At 33.8% G+C, this 24,665-nt stretch overlaps 1 protein-coding gene and 1 non-coding gene across 2 annotated transcripts in view; one reads left to right on the top strand and one right to left on the bottom strand.

Annotated features, from left to right (window-relative positions):
• LOC123671400 (cartilage oligomeric matrix protein) overlaps positions 1 to 24,665 on the bottom strand; it is a 56,550-nt gene that overhangs the window by 3,804 nt on the left and 28,081 nt on the right. Inside the window, exons 4-12 of the mRNA XM_045605236.1 lie at positions 21,715 to 21,931; positions 20,180 to 20,462; positions 16,166 to 16,680; positions 5,770 to 5,867; positions 4,768 to 4,986; positions 4,381 to 4,635; positions 3,810 to 3,917; positions 2,551 to 2,897; positions 1,484 to 1,659 (exon numbers count right to left, since the gene is read on the bottom strand). Coding sequence (XP_045461192.1) covers positions 1,484 to 1,659; positions 2,551 to 2,897; positions 3,810 to 3,917; positions 4,381 to 4,635; positions 4,768 to 4,986; positions 5,770 to 5,867; positions 16,166 to 16,680; positions 20,180 to 20,462; positions 21,715 to 21,931 — 2,218 coding nt within the window. The remainder of the gene's footprint in view (positions 1 to 1,483; positions 1,660 to 2,550; positions 2,898 to 3,809; positions 3,918 to 4,380; positions 4,636 to 4,767; positions 4,987 to 5,769; positions 5,868 to 16,165; positions 16,681 to 20,179; positions 20,463 to 21,714; positions 21,932 to 24,665) is intronic.
• Trnat-ggu lies at positions 14,790 to 14,862 on the top strand. Its single transcript has one exon. It is a non-coding gene; the product is annotated as a tRNA-Thr (tRNA).

Raw genomic sequence — 24,665 nt, 5'->3', positions numbered from 1 at the left:
AAATTGAAGAATAGCTCTGGTACGGACGGAGAACTATAACTTTAAGTCATTATCGACGGAATTGGCTTCTCCCATTCAGTTTCTAGCGATTCAGATGTTTGCAACTGGCATGTTTCCTGCATGGCTTAAAAGCTGCTTATCCCCATACTCAGATAATCTTATCTATCTTGACAATTATAGGCCAATAATTCAATGTTGAAGGTGAGATCATTGAACGACTGTTTTTTGATAAAATGATGTCCTTTATTGATAAGAATTCTGTCATTTTTCCATAGCAGCATGCTGTTTAAGAGAGTTTTATAAAACTGGATGTCATTCATCACGTAGCTGTGCTCTTTTCCGTCCTGTCAAAAGCTTTTGATAAATTTAAACAAAAACTTTTGATCGATGAACTGTAAGCCTGCTGTTTCAGAGCCAATATACTGAAGCTATTCAGATCATATTTGAATGAAAGAAAATTTTTTGTAAGAATTTTAGAGTATGTTTCAGAGGACTTTGACATCAAAACGGGTGTCCCCCAGGGGCAGGTGCTGGGGCCACTTCTCATCTAAATCTTCATAAATTGAGTATCAGAAATAATAAAAAACGACATGTCTCCATGTTTACTGATCATATAGCAGTTCTGATCTCGGCGGCGTCGCCTGGGGAGCTAGAGATGTAATGGGTGACTTTGATGCATGATACAGCGCGGTAATACTTAAGTAAAACCGTTTGCCTCAATTTTAAAACGAGCTGTACAAGGGAAGTTGAATTTGTGAACATCCATGCGCAATTCTTGGGAATCAAGACCAAGGAGTTCCTGAACTAGAAGTACCACGTCAACGACGTGTGCATAAAAATCAATTCTGGCTTCTTTAGCATTAATACAATGAAATGGACATCAAAGAGGGATGTACTCAAATAAATGTACCATGCTGTACCATGTACGATACTGGCGGAAAAAGTAGCATAATTATATATTTATAGAATTTTACTATATGTGAAAAATAATGTATCTCCTATGGAATTCTTACGAGATGAGAATTGAGTTCATACAGAAAATGACATTTAATTTGGCAACCGTGAAAAAAATCACGAACATTGCAGGTTTTGAGCCATTTTGCAATTTTTTTTCAAGTTTCTTCACCTTTCTGAATTGAGCACCCAAAAATGTGTCCAGAAATTGTGACTTCAAAGATTATACTCAAGAAAATATTGCTCAGAAATGAAATTGAACACCCTGTATCTCCTTTAAGCTTTGAAAACGGGGTATACCTATGTCCTAAAGTAAAAAAATTAAAATGCTTCTCCTTAAGTTAAGTCATCTAGACGACTATATGTATTGGTCCAGTTGATGAAACACCCTGAATACGTATACAGTTGCACTTAAATTCAGATTTGAGTTTAGGAAACCAAAGTGAGTAGGAGGTATCACGAAAATTTATTCGATTAATGCAACTTTCCATCACTAATAAACTTTGAATCACTAATAAATCAAACTTACTATTAAGATCTAGCTGATCTGGATTCCAAACCAAGTAGCAGTTATCATCAATGTTTATTATGCCATCACCATCAATATCATCATCACAAGCATCTCCTATGTTATCGTGGTCGGTGTCCAGTTGATTTGGATTCGGAACATTCACACAGTTATCTCTGTTGTCAGTTATTCCATCCCTATAATGAATTCATATCGTGTAAGGTTTTTTTCCTTTACCAAACAACAACAAAAAATAAAAATGTGGAATTTTTCATGAAGGGCTTCGCACTAATATAATACTGCCTTGAAATAAGAGATTACCGAAGTAGGACCCTTCTAAAATGAAACACTCAACTCAACAAACAATTTTATTCCAACTTAAAGACATTTTTAAAAGTTTTCTCAGAAACTGATCCCTATTATCCATTGAAAACAGTGACATACCCAGGGGGGATAAGGGGATATATCCCCCCAGGAAGAATATTCATTATATGTTACAACCTTAAATATCACAATTTTATTATGAGTAAGCAAATTTCTTTGGGAAAGGTAAATTCGAAATTTTTTTTCTTTTTCCCCCCCAAGGCTTATGTTTGGGTACGCCACTGATTGAAAGTATTTAATAATTTGATATTTTCAAAAAGAAAACAGTCGACTGGTACTATACTAAGCAAAACAGAAATTTTTGTATGAATGTGGTCTTCTTAGGCGATTTTACAATTTCAAACGCCTCAAAAAATCAGGTAGGACCCTTTGGAAAGAACTCCGAGTGCAGAATCCAACCACTGTGGTCGAAAAAACCTATCAGCCTCAACTTGGCAGAAATTTATAGTTTTGCTGTAGTAGTTGAGCAGCAACGTGAATCATAATAATCGTTTAAACAATGCCCACATTATTATGAGGTCGCGGTTTTAACCAAAACAATTCTCTTGGAAATGGAGCTCGAAAATGTGTCATTAATTTTTTTCTACATCAAAGGGGTTCTGAGAACCCCATAAAACGAATTTAGGACACCCGATACATATCCGATATGCTTCTGATCGTCTGGACAAAATAGTATATTCCCGCCTTAAAATATTTCCACTTACCGATCAGTGTCCTTTCCAAAATCGCACACATCTCCAACGTTGTTCTGATCTTCATCCAATTGATCTGGATTATGTATATCTGGACAATTATCGCAAACATCCCCAACACCGTCTCCATCTATATCTCTCTGATTCGGGTTGTATTTATCAATACAGTTGTCTTCTTTGTTGAGAATCTCATCATTATCGATATCGTCATCACAAACATCACCTTTACCGTCTCTATCGGTATCTAACTGATCTGAATTTTTGATGTAAGGGCAGTTATCACAAGCATCTCCAACACGGTCTCCACCTCCATCATCTGAGTCAGTCTGATCTGGGTTATATTTCAACCAGCAATTATCCTGAAATATATGGAATCAATTAAAAAATTCGAATTTTCGAATTAAAAATGAAAATATACCACAAATATCCCTATCTAAAATACAATATACACATACAGACCATTTTAAGAAATAATCCTGAAACACGACGATTTATTACTTCAAATTACCGTATTTTGAAATAATAATTTAATATACAGGGTGAATAACTTTCGAGTAATAACGTCACCGTCAGTTTTTTAAATGGAACACCCCCATTTTGTCTCAATTATCCGATTACTTTAGCTGAGCTGATTCCAAAAATGTATCACATGTTGATTCCAATTGGTACAGAGTGGACAAAAATACAATAGTTTTGTGTGTGCTCATAAAGTAACGCGTAAAATTCTTTATTAGTTAAATTAACAATATTATCAATTCGTTTGAATGTTCCACTCTGTAGTTTGTTACATTTTTAGATTAATAAAATGAGCTGTTTCCAAACATGATTGGTACTTGTGGTCTAGCAAACAGAATATGAAAGAAATTATTTCTTATCAATTTAAAAAAAGACATAGTCGTCTAGTTTTTTGTGAAATGTCATTATTTGTTTAGTGATTTATTGTTGTTCAATGACATTTTAGTACTACAATATTTTTGGTATTCGTGAATGTTTTAATTATTCCTTGGATTTGATTTATTATTTTTGTCCACCCTGTACCAATTGGAATAAACATGTGATACATTTTTGGAATCAGCTCAGCTAAAGTAATCGGAAAATTGAGACAAAATGTTCCATTTAAAAAAAATGCCGGTGCCGTCATTACTCGAAAGTAATTCACCCTGTATATTAGATTATTATTTTAAAATATGGTAAATCAAAATCAAAAATCGCATGTATGAAAATTTAGTTAGATGATCACATTTTAAAGTGAATAATTGAAATTGTCTTACCTTTTCATTTATGATTCCATCATTATCTGCATCATCGTCACAAACATTTCCTATTCCATCATTATCGTCATCTTCTTGTCCAGAATTCGGCGTAAAAACACAGTTATCCTGAGGAATATTTGATTGGTTAGGTTTTCTCGTGATATTTTGTGTCTAATTAGAAATTTAGGTACTCAAAAATTTTAACCCGAAGACTGCAAGAACTTTCAAAACTAGTAATGGAGCTAATAAAGGCTATGAAACATTTTCGGTATGCGACCATTTTGAAATGACGCGCAAAGATATATTTATTATTGAGATGGTTGTCGTCAAACTGAGTAGGAAAAAATTAAATGAAAGGAAATAAAATCACGTCGAATACTCTGCTGAACTGAAGAATATACGGCTATTTGATCTTCGTTAGAGTTTACTAGCAGCTCTTCCATATTTAACAAATTATTATTTTTCCTGAAATTATATTTGAAGAGATAGCAGTAGGTAATACGGAATTTTTTTCAATCTAGTAAGACTCTATCTATTTGTTAGGATTTCACTATCTCATATCCTTCGAATAAAAAAAGTTGAGTTTTACCTGCTTGCACCTGGGATGAGAACATGGTAAAGGTTCGTCAGGCCAAAAGTCTAAATCGAAATCTTTACCACAATATTTGCCATCGCCAGCCCATCCATTTTGACACTCACAGTCATACCTATCATATCCCACATAAACGCAGTGTGCATGTCTATCACATTGTGTGCCATCGGAACAGTAACCCTCCACGGGTAGACAGCCAATAGATTGGTTGCCAGCAAAGCCTGTATCACAGCTACTGCACTGATATGAACCCTAATGAAAATAGATGTTAGAATGATATTTGATTAGATCATAAAGTATTTTTCATTGATTTTTGCTTTGATATATAAAACAAAGCCTTGAAAAATAAAATGTAATATAACCATCTAGAAAAGAAAACTTTACCGGCGAATTTATACATTGGGAATGAGGAACACAGACGTTTTCGTATTCCCGGCATTCGTCTATGTCTTCACAAGATTGCCTATATCTTGCTGCATCCTCAAGACCAATTCCTTCACTTCTACCATTTTGCTTATATCCTGGCGGGCATTGTTCGCATCTATAACCAGGTTGTTCATTCCTACATCTCACTCTTTGGTCACATGGTCTAGCCAGATCGCACTGATGACAGAAAATTTATAAGAGAGGATTGAATTACAGGGTTAATTAGATCATGTTGAAATTTTTATCCCAGAATAAACGAAATACTTCATATATCGAAGATTATTCAAGAGTTTACATCATCAAAAATTGAATTAATGTTGTGAACACTTTTGAAATTAACTCTAACCACTTTTTTTCATCATTTTTAACCACATATGCTATTTGGATCATCAACCTTCAAACACTAAGAGCGTTATAAAGACCATTAATGTGAAAAAAATGTGGTCAAAGCTAATTCACTTCAATAATGCACTGAAGTGAATTAATTGAAATAAACTTTAAGAACTTTGCTATTCGTAACATTAATTTCTCGTTCAACAAAGGTACCCTAGGATGTGCTTTGATTTCTGTCAAAAATAAAATATCGTAATCAATGGAAAAAATAAATGATCAGAAAAGATGAGGTTACATCTGAAAGGACATTATCGTCCGTCAACGGTTCACTCACAGGTGTCCTGAATAGAAGCTTATTTATCACATTTTTTTTGTTCGCCCCTCTATATAACAGAGAACAAAGTAAACGAGGACGACATTTGAAAACTTATGTAACCGAGGAAACAAGCTACAATTCGAAAAAATTTGCTAAAATCGGTAAAAAGGTTTAAAGGAAAATGGACTACAAACTTCCTCAAGATTTTGTCCGTTACACTAATTTTGTTGGTGTCTATATTAGCATTTACTCTGAAAAATTCCTATCAATAAATTGTATAATACTAATAATTATGATAATTGAATAATCACCTCATCAATATCAATACAGTTAGTTCCGTTTCCTTGAAAACCACTTGGACACTCTGCGCATTCAAAATATGGATGTTCGTCTCTAGGAATGCAACGACCTGCAAAAAATTTTTCATTGGGAAATCACTTTAAACTTGAATTTGATATAGACTGAATAAATCAATAAATATTGACGGAAATATGTCCCGAGTATGTATATCGAGCCCTCAATCAAATCAAAGCCAATTTAAATAATGGTTTATTATTTTCTTCGACCTCAAAATACTATTTGTTGTCAATTCAATCAGTTCATACATGAACCTATAAATTCAGAAAATGAAGGAATAAATACTCAGAGATCACCCAAAAAAATTAGGGAGGCACTGATTTAAAGTCAGGAGACTTTGAGCGCTCATTTATTCATGCGCTAACTGTACCCTTGAACATCACAAATATATCTTTATGTAATTTTGTTGTCTTTCAAGTGAGCAAATGGAGCACGAATCAACAAGCACTCAAAGGTTTCATGCTATTGCTTCCCTCATTTTCTTTTTTGGATCTTTTGTCAAATTTTCTATGGCTCTGCCGACGCTTGAGATTGTTATTTTATTGTGGAAATTATTCTTCTTGAAATTTCTATAGTTCTCATTGAGCGATTATCATGAAATTCGTGAGGATGCTTAATTCTTCATTCAAATTCTCGATCGAATATGCAGTTTTGAAATTAATAGGAATACGAAATTTCGAACGACCATATTTACTGAATACCCAGTTGAACTTTGTGCATTAATACTGGGGTCGACATCCAAACCCACCCTGAAAATTCAGAGTTTCTAGGTTTTTCCGTTCGAGAGTTTACGGGTGTGCGGCTGGGCGGATAGAAACGATGAGGGCAGTTCATCATCAGTGAGTCAAACCCAGTTTGGAGACGAGTCCTCAAAAAATGATATGCCGTTATCCAATCCAATTGCTCTTTAAACTATTGGCCAGTCACTACCTCTCAAGCCTCTCCAGTATTGTATTCGGGAGATAATTATGATCACCTGATATTCTGAACTTCTCCTTAACGAGCTTATATCCGCTGCCTCTTAGGTTTCGTTTTCTTGTTAACAGTTCTTGAACAGTGGTCAAGTCGGTCTTCATCCATGGAGATGTCGATGGGTTATAATAATATTACTTGTTTCATGATGTTGAGCAAAACTGGGAATGTTGAGACAAGAGTCAAGTCCTGGTGGCTACGATCATATGAGGGTTAAATCCGAGTGCGTTGAAGAACCTCTAAGGCCCAGTTTCACCAAATGCTTTAATCTTGACTTAGCTCTTAAGTGAGGCCTTAGATCACGATTAATGTAATGTAGCGTTTCACCACACTCCAAAGCGCCATTTAATCGACCAATCGTGATTTAGCACTAATCGGCCATTTTTGGAGGATTATAACCTTTCAAGTTGAGATTAATAATTATTTATCAGTATGGAACTCTTGTCTATGTAATTATTTTTCCGGAAATTTCAAATTTTTGGGTCAATTTTATCAAAATATGACTATATGTATTGGCTCAATATTTCCCATTTAAAATACACGTAAACTTTGTTTTTGTGTTTTATGAAATTTATTGCAAAGAATAATTTATTGATATGTTTGATTGAAATATTATTTAAGAAGCAGTTAAACTTGTTAATAAAAATAAATAAGTTAATAAAATTACTTATATAGTTTTTATTCCAGACTGTGTGGTTTTGTGAAATGGGATAATTTCTTTTTAACTTCTGTAAGTTTCCGACATTTCGAAGCACATCACTCGACATTTTCGGCAAAAATTAACTTTGTTTTTTGTTTACAAGATGACAAATGATTTGAAATGTTATGAGTTATGAATGAATGACACCTGACACCTAGCGCCAATGGTGGTCATCACTGCTTATACGATACAGAACACTATATAACTTTTTGTTCACAACGTTGCCAAATGGTTTGACTATTTAATCGCGATTTGGTTAATCGCGATCATCTTCGGACGGGTTGATGCATGGTGAAACAGAAAACACTGTTAAGCCTGCTTTAGTAACAAGCGGAGTTTAATCAATCTGGGATCAAGTGCTGTTTGGTGAAACTGGGCCTAAGCATTCTTGAAAGAAAGACCTCGGATTTCAAAAGTTTGTAAGCAATGAATGTAGATTTAGATTTAAGGATGTTTCATTGCACCTCGATCTTATGGTCTATTGTGTCTCTCATCAGAGCTTCTCGCCATTAGTCATCGTAGATCGCCCTCCAGTTCCAGAGTTCAAATGTAATCCAGTATTTGGGATGGCTTCAAGGTGGTTACTTTCCCACTTCTACAAGTCTTGTCTAAAGAATTTTTTGCGTTGGCCAGCGATGGCGAGGCATTCTGTCACTAGGTGATCCGAAGTTTCTTCCTCCTCCTCACAGAATATGCACTCGTCGTTTTCTGCTGGCAATGGGATGGCAATGCCATGTAAGGAACCCAATGAGAAGGTGTAGCATATTCTTGCTAAGATCCAGATACTTCTTAGATATTGCAGTATCAAAACTTCGAAGAAACTTTTTTGAATTATTCCGCCAGAGATTTTCTTTTTCAGTTTTTTCCTTCTCCTGGATCTCTTTCTGGTAGGTACATTTACCTATACCTACCACAGAAAGGTGTGTTGGAAACAAATGTAACTGGACAACTATTGGAGGAACAATAGAAGATATTCGTAATTTCAAGTACCAAGTGGCAGTTCTCATCAACACTTTTCAATAGAGATTTGTCGATAAAATAAGGGTTTTTAGATTTTTTTGGCCATGTGAAGCACGCAGCATTTTTATTAATTAGAGGCAGAATCCACCTCTCACATCAAGTATAATGTATAATTATGTGACCAGCAGTTTGAGTGAGAGGATAGTGGTATAATTTCGTATCGTCGGAATATGATGCACAGTTCAATTGCAGGACCGAGCTGAGACGTCTTAAACACTTGTGACTAGTGTGCTCACTTACCCTTGAAAAACTTCAATATTAAAGTGGTGACTCTTGAGGGGATCAAACTTCTTGGATTTTAAGTGTATTGGTCCCTTCTCACTTTATTTTCGCATCGTTTTTTATGGCACTCACGAAGTTTTTCTGTCAATATCGTTTTGAGGTTGAACCAAAAGTCAATCAAATTTTGACAGAAAAAATTAAAATTTTAAAACGATGCCGTTGATTGGTCAATTCTTTGTATAGCGTCACCTTAAGGAAGAAAAGGAATAAGGGACCCATGCCGAACAAATCAACAGAATTATCTCAAACAAAATCGAATCAGTGAACACAACCGTATTTAAGACATCTTAGACCGAGCAAAGTACCTACTGTGCTGTTGGTACTCCACAAAAAGCTTGAGCATCGGACCAGGGACCGTATTCTCGACAAGTGATCTTTCAAAACGTATACTTTCATTCAGTGTTCAGAGCACTGTAAGTACGTATACGTTTTGTAAGATCACTTGTCGAGAATACGGTCCCAGGATTAACTATCTCAAAATCTGAACAACATGATATACTCCACAGAAATGCGTCAATCCAAGATGAACAATCGCCTTTAATACATAGATGATCAAGTTTAATCATAAGGCGACGATGACAAACCCGGTCTATTTCCTTCTCAAAGTGTTGTTATTATATCTACTAGTTACTGGTATATCCAAGTCGCAAGATTTAATTCAATCTTTCATGCAAAGAAGTAGATTGGTCAAAATGGAGTATGACAGAAAATCTTACTGCTGAATCTGATAGGAAAGAATTCTTTCGGTAGAAGCATAGGTTAAATATAGCTTCACATATAAATCTCTCCATCACTTTGCAAACAATTTGTCTCCTATCTGAAAACTAGGTGATTTAGGCAGATAACTAAGCTGATGTTAAGAAAAAAGGAAAGATTAGCGTAATATTTACGACAGAAGTAGTGCAAGAGATTTTGAACACTGTTTCAACTAAAACTCGGATATACAATCTAGACTAGGTGTCGAGTTGAATTTCAGGTGAAACTAGGACGCCCAAGTGAAAATAAAACTGGTTTTCTATTATCGTAAGCAGGAAAATGAATTGAAATGAAAATTTATTTCATGTACATTTGATAAACTATCTCAAGAAATTAAAATCTAGTATGAACATATGCGCAGAAAATACTCCAAATACTAAAATAAAAGGATTTAAATTTCAAAAATCACAAAAGAGGGTCCAGGATCACGAATCATTGAAAAAATTTGCTCGGCGGGTAAGAAGAACGAGTATCTCGAGGAATCTTCAAAATTTTTATTGGTATTGTCGAGCTAGTTGGACCAATATAGCAGATAAGTTTTGTAAGTAACACATTTTTCAAGAAAATTATGACGAACGATGTTTTTCTTTTATTCGATTTGTATACATATTTATAAACATTATGTAAATTTTGATAATTGCGGCTGGTCATTTTGCATTTAGGTTAATAACAATTTCAAGTTTGATGAATGTTAACGATCGCAAGTCAAAAAATAGAGCAACTTTCCATTTAAATTCGATTCTATTAGAAATGTATTTCACTGCCTAGAGATAAGGGAGCTGAAAAACTATTATTCATCAAATTCGGGGAAAATTATTTTCATTATTTTATTCAGTTATATCTTTTTTCTTTAAATCTTATTTCATTTATTCTTATTTGGAATTGATTGAGAAAAAAATGTTTGAACCCCCGTTAATTTTTGCAAATTATGTTTTGGAAAGTGTATAATCGTCCCCCATCCCCCTCGGAAATTATATGAGATATTGAATTGTAATTCGTAAAAAATATAAGTTGTTACAATGCATTGATTCTCCAAGCTCAAGTAAAAGATTTATGAATTTTCATAAATCCTTTAGTTTCATGAATTTAAATATTCTATAAAATAACAGTCAACCATAGTGTAAAGTTTATAGTTATTTTCAGGTTATTATTTTACTTAATCGATACCGTATAAAATATCTTTTACCGCAAAGTATAATAGTTCCGGAGATAAACATTTTTATTTATTTTATTTTCATTATTCGGATTTCGGAATTGATGACCCCTAGTTCGAACCTGTCACTGTCTATCCATTAAAAATTTTTCACTTTGATAATTTTATATTTTTCTCGTCACATGGCAAGATATTTTGTACTGAAAGAGGAAATGATAAACTATAGTGTAAAATTTGCAGTGTTTTTTGTCATAAGATGAGAGGGGTAAAAGGAATGATAATGAGACTATTAAGAGTGCTAGTTGTGTAGCACGTTTTGGTTCCTCAATTAACTGAGGAAAACATACTGCTGAAAGATGATACGCAGATAAATCCAGAGATCTTCGGCTCATTTACTTCTGACATTCAGTATGACATATGTTAGTGCGCCGTATATTCCTTCTTTCTAGCCTTCTCAGTTCTCAACATAATATCCCAATCCCAATACTTTTTCAGATTTTCTATCTGGAGCATAAATATCTTGATCAATGTAGATAGACCTGCCCTGAAGTTTCTTGTTATTTATGAGTTTATCATCAATAAACTTGGGAGGAAGAATATAAATTTAACGTGGAGTGGATAGACGAAGAATTTTGTTTATCAATTTTATATAATGTTGTTATTCTTCACAGTCAAATAAATACCGGGAAGACTAATATTCATAGACAGCAATTGCAAACGTACTCTCATTCACCGTCCTTTTCTACCACATACAAGAATTTAAATACGTTTTTAGGTCTTAATTTTTATTTTATAAAAACCGATAATAATTCTTTGACAACACTTTTCGTATAATATTTTTTTGTGAAAATTGATTGAATGAAATGTTTGTTCGGAAAGTTATATCACGCATATTGTTATTCTTCAATCTTAGTTTCGAGCGCTCATTCTCCGAACATACTTGTCTCCAGTTATTTCTATAAATTCGTCACAATATCTGTAATGTAATTTTTTCAATTTTGAGCAGGGAATACTCTCAAACGATAAGGATTGGCTCATGAATAACTAATTCTTCCTTAAATTGTATAATTACAGTGATTCTAGAAACGGAAAAACCTAAAAACCGTTCAAAATATTGTTTTCCTGAAAATTTTAAAACAGATTCGATCGTTACTGTCACTAAAGGAATCGTATTAAACCAATCTGGATTGATCTCATACATCAATCGAATGATTAGATCAATTCATAATAATATACAACCATGTCCTTCGGTCTAAAACTCTAAAAGCTTAGTACAATAAATAATATTAGTGTAAAGATAAAAAACAACCTTTCGTTAATATTTTATTTCAAAAAATTCGTTGAATTGAAAAATAACAATTTATTAAAATTGAATGGTAACTTCTATACCTTCTTAACTAAATCCCTAAGACACATCTTTGTGATAGATAGCAAGATTAATCAGATGAGAGCAATTGTACACATTGTTAGTGAATCCCAAAAATATTTTGTGGTAAGATTTTAGTTCAAGCTTACAAAATAGAAAGAAACCTCAGAAAAATATTATGTCAGTGAATTTATCCTTAATTATGATTATTTTGGAAATGGATTCTCATAATAAATATTGAGTTGAATCAATTTACAATTCAAAATATAGCGGGTATAGATCCACATGCAAAAAAACATTCATTAAGTAAGTACAAATATTATTTCATGTTAAAATCGATGACACAAAAGGCATCAATAAAATTATCTGGTTAAAATAAAAACGAAGAAATAACCTTTAAGTCAACAAGTTCTTGAACATGAAATAATGAATAAGTTCATTCTTCTTTTCAGTTACTGGACTTGAATTAGTAAGCTTAATTCTTCATTCAAAATTAGATGGTGCATGCAGATAGCTGAGACCAGGGGCCTGAGGATGCAGTAAGGCAGCAGTCTTCATTTTAGTTTCTTGGATCAGATCTCCACGATGGAGCACATCCTGGAGAAAAATAAGATCTATAGAAATCATTATTCACAAATTAAAATGTAAACGAAGAGAGTCCGCTCTAGTTAATTACACAGGCCAACACACATTTTGGTGCCTGCGATTTTTTAACTGTTCCTGAGTAATTTTTGGATGCAGAATGTAAAAAAGTTCTCAGATTTTGTCTATCAGATCTAGTTTTTGAGATTTTTAAAAAAATTGTGTATATAATTTACGTTATAACTGTTATAATATATAATATTACTATTGACAGTTAAAAAAAACAAAGACACATGGATTTAAGTATTTATTGCAAAAACTTAATTTACATAATTAAATTAGTCACTAATCACATCAAAATTTTCTTTTATACGATTTTCTAGAATGGAGTTTACTAGGGCAGTCTCGCTGAAGGCTCCAGCAGTAGTCCGCCATCATGTGGCTATCCCATCGTCCTTGATAACGATCCTCCATAGTTTTAATATCCTGGTGGAATCTTTCCCCCTGTTCTTCACTACAATCACCTAAGTTTTCTGGAAAACGATCTAGGTGGCTGTGGAGGTAGTGAACTTTTATACTCATGGTACAGCCGAGAATATTACAATTTGAAAGCATAGTTTCCACAATTCTACGTAATTCTCTGCTTTATGATTGCCAAGAAAATTTTGTACTACTTGAAAAATGAACTCCAAGCGTTAGATTCAGTCTCGTTCATTGATGTGGTGAATTGTGGATCTTTAACAAGTTGCCTTATTTGAGGACCATCAAATATACCAGCTTTTAGTTTTTCCGTGCTAATGCCAGGAAATTTACGTGACAAATACCCAAAACAATTTCCATCTCGATTTAAGGCCTTCACAAATTGCTTCATTAGGCCCAGCTTGATATGCAAGGGCGGAAGTAAAATTTTTTCTCTTGAAACCAAATGTTCGTTGATCACTTTTTGTATTCCTTGAATCATGACATCTCTTGAAGGCCAATTTTTGTTAACCCAGTGCTCATTTTTAGCTCTGCTCTCCCAAAGGCACAAAAAACAAGGATATTTTGTATAACCACTCTGCTGTCCAAGGAGGAAGTTAACCATTTTTAAATCAACACAAAATGACCACTGATGTTCTTCGTATTTAATTTTTCTCAAAACTAATGCTATTGTTTCATATTCTTCCTTCATGGTAGTAGTTCCTAGTATAGGAACATTGAGTCAGGGACAATTCCAGGTATCCATTTGGCTAATTAGATTCTGGGAAATTTCTATTTTGACGATTGAGTACATATTTATCTCTTTATTTGTTGTCCTTTATCAGAAAAAAATATATCATTTAACCTGTAACGTGTATCTCAAAAACTAGAGCTGATAGAAAAAATCTGGTGGCATTTTTGGAATCAGCACATTAAAAACATCTAAAATCAGATGTTAGATTTCTGGCACCAAATTTTTTTTTTCATTTTGTTGGCCTGTGTTATCATGTTTATAATTGTTATATTTTTTGTGATGTAACAAAATGAATTTTTGAAATGAATACTATGGAACCTGAAATAAATTCAAAAGAATCATGAACTTCAATGAAGTTTCACTGAGATTAATATACAGGGTGGGCTTCTGAAAACTAAACAGACGAGATAATAGGCGGAATGAACTCATTTCCAAAAATGCACGGGCACAGATCGATTTTTTATTCGAGAGTGAAAACTTTTCAGATCGAATTTTTTTTCATTTGATCTATTGGTTATCGAAATATTCATATTTAAATTTTGAACAACTAACATTGGTTCCCGTCGAGCATACTATGTAATCAATCGAAATTATTATTCATGTTTTAGTTTTAATGATACTCCATAACTGTCATACACCAGACATCAAAACACTGTTAGTTCTGCCTCAACTGAGGTAGAAAGTTTATGAATTTTTATTTCTATTTCAGAAACACTAAAAGAAAACAACTTCTAAAGACATGTTTTGGGAACCTACGATGAGAAAACAATATAGATAATTGCTGAAAGACTGTAAAATAGTAGGGTATCGGGGAATTCAATAAATATTATATTAAATTAGAAAAAATGGTTGTAAACGTCTGTAATAATGGAATAATAATTATTTATCACGCCATAGCAGACAATATTTAATTCCGGTGAACGTTCCGCTTTCTCGATAGCTCAGTTGGTAGAGCACTGGACTGGTTAATCAGAGGTTGCGGGTTCGAAACCCGCTTGAGGAGGTTCTTTTTTCGGAATTAGAATTTGTCTGTGTTAAAAGTATAAAAGATAAAGAAAACAATTATTTGTGAACTTAGGTTAAGTTGTCAATTGTCATGTGAACATAGAAGAATATACTGAATATAGGTTAACTAGAACGAGTCCATGTAAGATGAAAGTGTGCTACATGTGTTTTTGGGAAATAAATTTTTAATTACTTCTTCGCATTATTAATGATCAAGGATAAGATAAAATAACAATCTCAACAGTCTGCTATGCCGTGATATATAATTATTATTATATTAAATGTTCAAACGGCCCTCCTTCACGTTTTGTAGCATTATTGGCGTTACTTTCCTACATTCTTCTATTCTATAATTTTTCGCCTCAACTACTCCAATAATACTAGTTGCGTAGGGTATATTTAGCTCTTAAGATGAATCCAGAGAACAAAATTGAATGGTGAAATTTTTGTACAAGGTCTAAAACGTACTTTCTGTTGAATGCTCTTCTGCGTGCACTTCATCAAATAATTCTTGTATTCGTTATTTTCGAAAAATGAAGAAATCAACAATTCTTTTTCCCAAGTAGTGAACCATTTTCACCTAAATTATTGATGAAAATAATAAACAGTGATTATTTTGTACAGCAGACATTAACTGCAGGAATTAAGGAGACAAGCCAACAAGGTCGCCAGAATATCGGGATATTTAAGGGATATAATATGAAAGAACAAATACATCAGGAAAGCAGACATCACAGGAGCTAGGATGACAGATCAAACAGGACTAGGTCCGACAGCAAAAAAAAAGAAGAAGGAAATAAAGTTATGCATAACTGTGCTCCATTCATGTGATTTCATGTGAATTCATTATTATTCCGATCTCTAATTATTCTCCAGTTGAGCCAGAAAACTAATTCTAGAGACAAATTATTTCCAATCTAATAATAATTATTTATCATTACCTTGTACCTACTAGTAAATAGCAATAGGTACCGCACAAATTCAATCCGTTCCCGTCCTTCTATTTCATATCCCTTGTATTTCATCAAATTTCGATAGATAATAATTTATATGGATGAATATCTGGATAACAGCGCAACTTCTTCCCGGAAGGTGCTGATGAACTTTCCAACCGAATTTGAAAAACTTTATCGTACTGTATTACCTACGTATAAACAATTTTTTCAATGAATTTTCAGATAACGAAAATATACCAATCCGAATTATTGAATTATTATTTAAAACACAATGTATCAAACTGGAAAAAGTACTTCTCATTAAATTTATTGGATTTTTTCAGCATTAAAGGTCAAATTGCTCACCTGGTGCACAAGGATTGTATTCGCATCCCGTAGGTCTCCTTCTACACTCTTCGCCATTACCCTCGAATCCTGGCGGACAGGCTCCGCACTTGAAACCTCTTTCTGTATCTTCACATGTTACGCCTTGGAAACAAGGTCTATCTCTGCAAGTCCTCCAACACTGCTCACCATTACCATCATAGTTATCAGGACAAGAACCACACCTAAAACCTTCCGGCGTTTCGGTACATGGTACTCCTGGATAACACGGACGATCTCTGCATGTCCTTCTACATTGTTCCCCATTTCCATCATAGTTTGCTGGACACGAACCACACTGGTAGCCTTCGGCAGTGTCAGTGCAGGGGACACCTGGGAAACATGGTCTATCTCTGCAGGTCCTCCTGCATTGTTCACCGTTACCGTCGTAATTTGGAGGACAAGATCCGCATTGGTATCCCTCGGGAGTATCTGTACAGGTCACTCCAGGGTAACAAGGGCGGTCTCTGCAGGTTCTGGTGGGTCGACAGTCATATCTGCAGAATATAATAGCATTTGATGATTTCTTCCATCGTTATTTTCTAAAATAAGCCCTCTCTTATTAATCTTTTATGTTGTATTGTTTCAGTGATTGGTAGGCCTCTGCTAAGTCAATCAGAAGCTTAAAGCTTGTATGAATTAGAAGAATCCGTTATGTTTTATGTAAGCTCCATAGTTATGAACAACAATGTTAAATTTTCGCCCAACATGTTCATTATTTCTGAATAAACTTGATTTTGAAAATGTGTGTCTACCTTGAATGAGTGTAACTAGGGCATATAAAAGACAAATTCTAAATTGGGATAATTCAAAGAGTAATATACGTATAGATAGAGGAAGTATACGTATTTTTTGCATACCCCAACATGGTTAGATTACGTTTTCCAATTGTGATATATTTTCAAATACACAATTTTACTATATCGTTATGAATATATATTTATTTGTTTCTCATTTGTGAACGTCAGTTTCCAAAAACACAATATTAATCAAGAAAGTTTATTTTCTCAAGTCACTAACTTGTAAAACTGACAGTTGACTTGCAAAATTTTTACAAGTTAGTAGTATTATTTACATTAGAAAATTTTGTTTTATCGTCATATATGTTGAAAATCATGGTACAATTGTTATTTCCAGTAACACAGATTTTTGATGATGAAAAAGTTGATACTGAAGATGATGAACCATCTGTTGACTCAGAAACTGCTGAACTCGAGGACTGCAGAACATTTGTACTCTCCTTACTACCAAATAATTTGCTAGACATTTCGATTTTTTGTTGACCGAATCATCTACATAACTCATCGCAATTTCGGTGCTCTTCCACCCTCCTGCACGCTTTAGTGCTAAAATATCTCCACCCGAATCCGCAACCATAGTGGCTCCAGTTCTGCGAAAAGAGTGGCCGGTGTATAACTCTGGGTCTTTTAAACCTAAATATTTCGCTATTTGCTTTGGGATACCACCAATAGTGTGCTGGCCAGCATTAAGGGAAATGCACTTTCCATGTCGGTATGTCAAAAAAAATCTTAGGCTTTCTGTTCCAGGAGGCCGAAGATTTACATATTTTCTGTATAACATGCAAGGCTTGAAGCTGCAGCCATCATCGGTTATGGTGAATCTTCTTGTTGTTAAATTTTTTGTTTGCCACAATGTCACAATAATGTATTTTCCCATATCTTTTACATCATTCATGTTTAAGGAGAGAATTTCGTCACATCGACAACATCCAAAAATCCCAAATATTGTTACAATTTTCGCCAGCAACCACTGGTCATCAGGAGCATGTAAAAGAAATTGTTCAGCCTCTTCTTTACCTAATACCTTGGCCTTTTTTGGCGTATAACGCTCATTTTTTCGTTTCAGAAACGCTATTACCTTTTGAAATCTGCAAATGACGACTAAACGTCATATTTTTCAAAAATTTTTTTAAGGAAAACAAACCTGCGAACAGGGGCATTTTCTTTCATTTCCAAGCAGCTTTTCAGCATAGACCATTTCGCCCATAAAGTATTAGGGCTGAATCTAGCTGATAGTTGATTCAAAGACCAACAAAACATCTTCAGTTACCCCAATCACACTATTTTTGTTTTGCCACTTTTTGAAGTCGTCGTATTCTCGCTCGTACCTTGAAGCTGATTTTGCAGGTAATAAACTTGAAGCTACACTACTGGCTGCCTCAATAATTTCTTTTGGTACATTCATTCTCGTTTTCGCCAAAACAAATGTAAAGAAAAATAAACAGACATGTTCATGGCAACGCTTCCTTAGCTTACATAGACTTATGTCTATGATAGCTTACGACATTTGAGACAAATTATTGAGATTTTTTTGGAATTTATCTAACCTTTTTACAAATGAGAAACAAATAAAATATAAAACAATACACGCAAGGTACCGGGTTTTACAGGCTCAAGGAGGTAAATGACTCGCCTGCGGCTCGTCAATTATATCCTCCATTCGCCAGTAAAAACTCTCTTACCTTGCTAGTAATGTTATATACTATATATTGAATGAAATATATTTATTGGAGTGATGTCCGATTAAATATGCCAATTTGAATATTTGAAATCCGATATTATTCCTAATTGTCGAATTTATAATAAGCAGAATATTTATTATTTTCTGTATCTACCTGCTGAAATCCAAGGTTTGGCAACTTTTGCTCTCCTAGTGTCATCGGTTGTTTCATGTAGTTTGGCGCGCTTGAAAATTGTTTACTGAATTGCTGATATATTTAGGTATTTATTTCAATATAATATTTTGAGTTAATATGAAACGTTGATTCACTATGGGACATAAGAAGTGTGTGCTTTGTGGAGAAATTCGCGAATTGAGTGGAATATCGTATAACTGATATGCATTCATTTCCGCGCGCTTCATGTCAAATTTGTTGTTGGGGACAAAATTTGCTTTCTGAAAATACATTTGCTCCCTCAGTCCCTCTATCTATATTCATTACTCTGAGGGATAAATTAAGTTGAACAGTAAAATAGTTTAAAACGGGTGTTAATGCACGAAAAGTTTCCAGTAAGGTTTGGCAATTAATCATTGGTCTTATAACTTCAGAACAACGTTTTCAAGTTGTGTAAATTAAGTTTGAACAAAATAAATGTGTTCGTGAAGTCCATACAGCACGTCCTCCTTTCTACGGTCAACATAATCGGTTTAGTGAGCGAATAATTCGTGTAGTTAATAATCGTTTTCGCACTAATTTCACTCTTATCGATTCAAAACCATCAACAAGACAAAGAAATGTGCGTATCGAAGAGAATATTGCTGCTATCGATACGTCGCCGGTCTCAACATGTTGGCCTTTGCTCTTTTTTATTCAAGACTCACGTACCTATAAAAAACAATTCGTGCAAGCATTAAAGACAAATGACCATCGTTTACATCGCATTTCTGCTGATTTGGCTAATTTGAAACTGGCTGAAGATGAGCATTTCTATCAAAGAATAAAAATGTTGAGTGATGAAGCTCATCTCTGGTTAAATACATTCGTCAATAAGCGAAATTGTCGTATATGGGACAAAGAATAATTCTTCAAACTATAAACGAATCACCTTTACCTACATCCATTAAAATTTACTTTTTGTTACACACTTACGCAATCATCGATGCTTATTTTATTCGAAATGAGGAGCTAGGTCAATGGCGAGCGCTGTCAAGCTATGCTGACCGATCTTTGTTTTAAATAATTAATTAACCAAATATCGACGACATTTGGTTTCAACAAGACGTCGCAACTTGCCATACAGCGCGCTTAACCATCAATTTATTGCAAAATCAATTTAGTGACAACTTGATTATCCTTTATGAGGCTATGTTATAATTAATTGATGTGATGCCATGAAATTATCTACCAGATCATAATAAAGAAAAATTACTTTCGACAGTATTTCTGTCTTGTATTATTAGTTTTCAGCCCTTAAAAAACACTCATTATAAATGTTACAGTAACATAGATTCAGTGTAATCATATCTTATACTCACCCAGTACCGGTGTAACCATAAGGACAAGGACCACATCGAGGTCCTTGCTCTGTATTGTAACATCTAACACCTCTGAAACAATTTGGTGGATGAGTTGCACATGTTGGCCTTTGTGGAGGTGGAGGTGTAGGTGGTCTAATTGAAGGTTCTGGCCTCCTTCGGCAAACATCGCATTCTTCCATATACCTCCGAATCCATTCAATGTTATTGTCTCTTTCACCGCATTTCTTGTATAGCACATTCACTGAACGGATGAGCTCATTAAGTGCTTTGAGCAGAGAACCTAATGCATAAAGTCAAATTAATTGATTCTCCTTTTCATGAAATCGGTAGTGTTAAATATAGGGGGTGTCTACTTCAAAAAGTCCAAGGCAAGATTCTATATGTGAATTTCAACAGAAATGTCATATAACACATGGTCGGTAATTCTTCAATTCAACATTTTGTGTTTTTACGAAATATTTCTTTTTTTTTATAAAATCAATCACACGCAGTTATCTTTATAGCCTCATCAAATTTCATCACATATCTCAAAAGAGCATGGAATTGGTTATAATACAAGAATTTTTTGTGCCAAAAAATTCCTTACTGTGGGCGTGGTAAGTAGATGAACATAACTATTCTTAGGTGAACAATATCATCGATAGGTTTATGGATGAAAAATGAAACATGTTTTCTTTTTAGCAAAAACTGCCCCATTTAGTGATTTTTCAAATGGGATATAAACTTTTATTCTAGCTGCTTGTTTTCTGCCTCAATATCGCGGCTGACATGATGACAACGAAAAATAAGAAATTATTCAAACCTGATTTTTTTCCATTTTGAAGCTCTTATTGATTGCATCAGTTGTTTCCTCTGATTGAATATTGGAGTTATTGTCACTAATTTATCTATCGAACGAATGAACTAAATTTTATAAGTATAAGAAAGAAGTTAAGAGTTTTCCATTTTGAAGCTCTTATTGATTGCATCAGTTGTTTCCTCTGATTGAATATTGGAGTTATTGTCACTAATTTATCTATCGAACGAATGAACTAAATTTTATAAGTATAAGAAAGAAGTTAAGAGAGGGCAAAATGCTAAAAGATCTCTATGATTGATATTGTTCACCTAAGAATAGTTATGCTTATCTGCTTACCACACACGCAGTAAGGAATTTTGGAATTTTTTGGCACAAAAAAATCTTGTGTTATAGCCAATTTCATGCTCTTTTGAGATATATGATCAAATTTGATAAGGATAACTGGAGTGTGATTGATTTTCTAAAAAAAGTTGAGATATTTCGTAAAAACACAAAATGTTGAATTGAAGAATTACCGTCAATATTTCGACCATGTGTTATATGACATTTTTTGTTGAAAACCACATGTAGAATCTCGCCTTGAAGTTTTGGACTTTTTTAAGTAGACACCCTGTATAGCATGCTAGCTTTCATGTTGTTGGAATGAGATATAATTCGACGTAAAAATGATGTAAAAATTATGAGTACTTTTGTCATTATGTCAAATGTCAAATATATTAATGATCTATAATACCTTCATCTAGATTGGACACAGATGGGATGTCACCTCTGTCAGCTGAATAAGGATCTCCAGCGTTTGGATCATCTCTCAGGTAGTTATTCAAAAAACTCGTATCGTCGAATGAATTCAATGATTTCGAGTCTAATTCTAGTGGACAGTCATGCATACTTAAAACTGTTCTCAAATCCCTGTGCCCATCTACAGACATTGGATATCGTTTTTCATGATACTGAAAAAAATGAATAAAGCTGTATTAAGCTCTGAGCTATTAAAAACAATATAATTAGCACAGCAACTGAACTGAATCAATATTTGTACATATGTACATATATTGCTCATTGAGTGAGTACCTATGGGCATATCTGTTGACATTAATATAATGATTGTTTCTTCATCAGATTATATTATGGTCATGATATCGGAACAATAGGAATGAAAGGAATCAATAGAAATAATTATGGCGAATGAGCATCTTGATGAAAAGTAGCATAACTAAAATTGAACTAATGGTGATTATTTTCTTTCCAGGAATACCTTATTTATGGTAAGGTTTTTATTTCTATTATAACCGCAATTAAATTGCCAGGCCAAGGTTTTCTTCTTATGGTAGATTGAACTTTTCGATTTATAGAATAAGTTAGGATCAGGTCAACAATAATTAGGTATTTTTCTGGGAAAACTTATGTGATATACATACTACTGGTAGAATTATTAAGAATGGCAATTATTTTGAGAGAAAATACTTAGAATACAAGCATACAGACAAATTGTTATTTTCGCGAGTTGGATTCAAGAGCCAATGGAGAAAAAATGAGGAAGTGAAGTCATGAGCTTTTGGGTGCTCATTTAATAATACCAGGGCTCTAGTGTTTCTGCCGCCCCAGCAAAAATACAAGTCGGCACTCTTGCTGGTTTGGAATTTTGTACTAAGGCAAAAGAACGGGGGGTAACGGTGGTTCTTTAAGATTAAGTTTAGAAGACTCCACATTTTTCTATTAAAACTATTTTATTTCAGAAAAAATGGAATGGGGAAGTCTTATTATTTTATATGGATTCAAATTTAAATCAAATAGATGATTCAGGAAACGTGGAATGTAATGAATAATAAACGTGCTGAACTGAGTTGTAATGAATAAATGATGAATTTCATGAATTTAATTCAGATGCTTCTGCTGAGTTTCGACATAATAAAGTGCTCGAACATTTCGTTTTTTCGTTAATATATTGAGTAAAACAACTGGATGATGGGGATAAACCATAATTTTCAATTAGGATATAGATGTTGCAGACATTCTCAATGCGAAGATGTTTCAGATAGATTAAAAAAAAATAAGTTGTGAAATTCGTTGAAATTGAAAAAAAATATTCATTTCAGGAACCCAGATTCATTGGAAGAAGTAGATAATGCCGCCCTTCATTATTTGCCGCCCTCTAGAGCGGGTCCTGCATTTTCATGTTTTTCTGCTCAGTTTAGAATTTATGTAAAGTTTGAACTTTTTGGTTTTTTTTTCTTCAAGATGAAAAAAATCGGATGATGTGGATGAACTATTATTTTGAATTCGAATGCGCCCATGCCCAACAAGATGTTATTTGATATAAAGAAAATGTGTGAAATTCATTAAAGGTAAAAAAAATATTCAAGTAATTCTTCTAGGATTTCTCGAAAAGAATAAACATGCCTACCTCCAATATTTGCCGCCGCGGCAAAATGCCGGTTTGCAGGCCCTCTGATTAATACTCTAATCACACTCATGGAGGACGCAGGACCAATTGAAGGTCTATCCAAGGGTGCAATTGGCGCATAAATTAACAAGCTATCAAAAGCTCCTAACTTCACGCCAGTGCTTCATTATTTTTAGTAAGTTCTTCTTGAATTTTCCATGATTCTGATAATCTAATGACACTATCAAAAAATATTTCTTAAGGAGCTTGATATTATTGTTTTTAATATACACGCAAAATCTCATCCAGATTGTGGTCACGGAACGATTAGTTATTTTTTTTAACACCTTAAATTTTTATGGTTTTGTTTATGTCATCCTATTGAAGTATGCACAAAGCTTAAAAAATTGTTTTAATTATTGCATCCAAATGAAAATTTATATATAAATTGATTTTTTTTAATTTCCAGGAAAATAAGATTTCGAATGACCATATTTACAGAAACTGTAGTTAGAATAGCATCAGCATCTGAACCTACCCTGAGAATTTTCAAGTTTCTAGGTCTTTTCATTCTGAAGTAATCTGTTTGCGGATATATGTATTAAAATTTGACCATCACTGAATTCATTCCCGGCTTGAAATTTGAAATTTACAGACATTGTGACCGAACACTGGAGCAATCTGTTTGTTCTTCATGAGATAGTTCTATCCTATGAAAATCACAGAACTTCCAGAAACCTACATATTAGGTGAATAATACATAATATTTCATATTCAATATTTCATCTTTGAAAGATTGGCTGCCCAGAAACTAGTTCATTGTATGAGTTTACTTTATTCGATTCGATCAATTTATGATTATTAATCAAACAAAAAGGGAATCTCTATAACTAAACTATTTTACGTTTCTTCCCATACCTTGTACTACGTGAAGAATTTACACATTACTAGAATTAGTACCATGACGCAAAAGGTCACTCTGTATACGTAGTAAAACTATTGAGTATTTCATTACCTACAACAAGATTGCAATGTCAAGTATATCAAGCTTCCATATGTTACCAGCGCGGTAATTTTTTTTCTCTTCTACTATTGAGTATTGACAACCGGAGTTGAACCGGTTGACACAAGTGTACTAGTTTTCTGGAAATCCATAAAGTAAAATTCCGTTACTGATGATTTATTTATTTCTATACAGATTCGTCGATTGAAGCGGTGTTTTCTTCCATTCAAGGAAAATGATATCACCTAGGTGTCTCCTTTATCCGATATGATTTCTCTTATTTTTGTGAATTGATGGT

This window comes from Harmonia axyridis, chromosome 1, assembly GCF_914767665.1.
Source record: "Harmonia axyridis chromosome 1, icHarAxyr1.1, whole genome shotgun sequence".
Taxonomy (NCBI): domain Eukaryota; kingdom Metazoa; phylum Arthropoda; class Insecta; order Coleoptera; family Coccinellidae; genus Harmonia; species Harmonia axyridis.
This window is presented reverse-complemented; position numbering and strand designations above follow the sequence as displayed.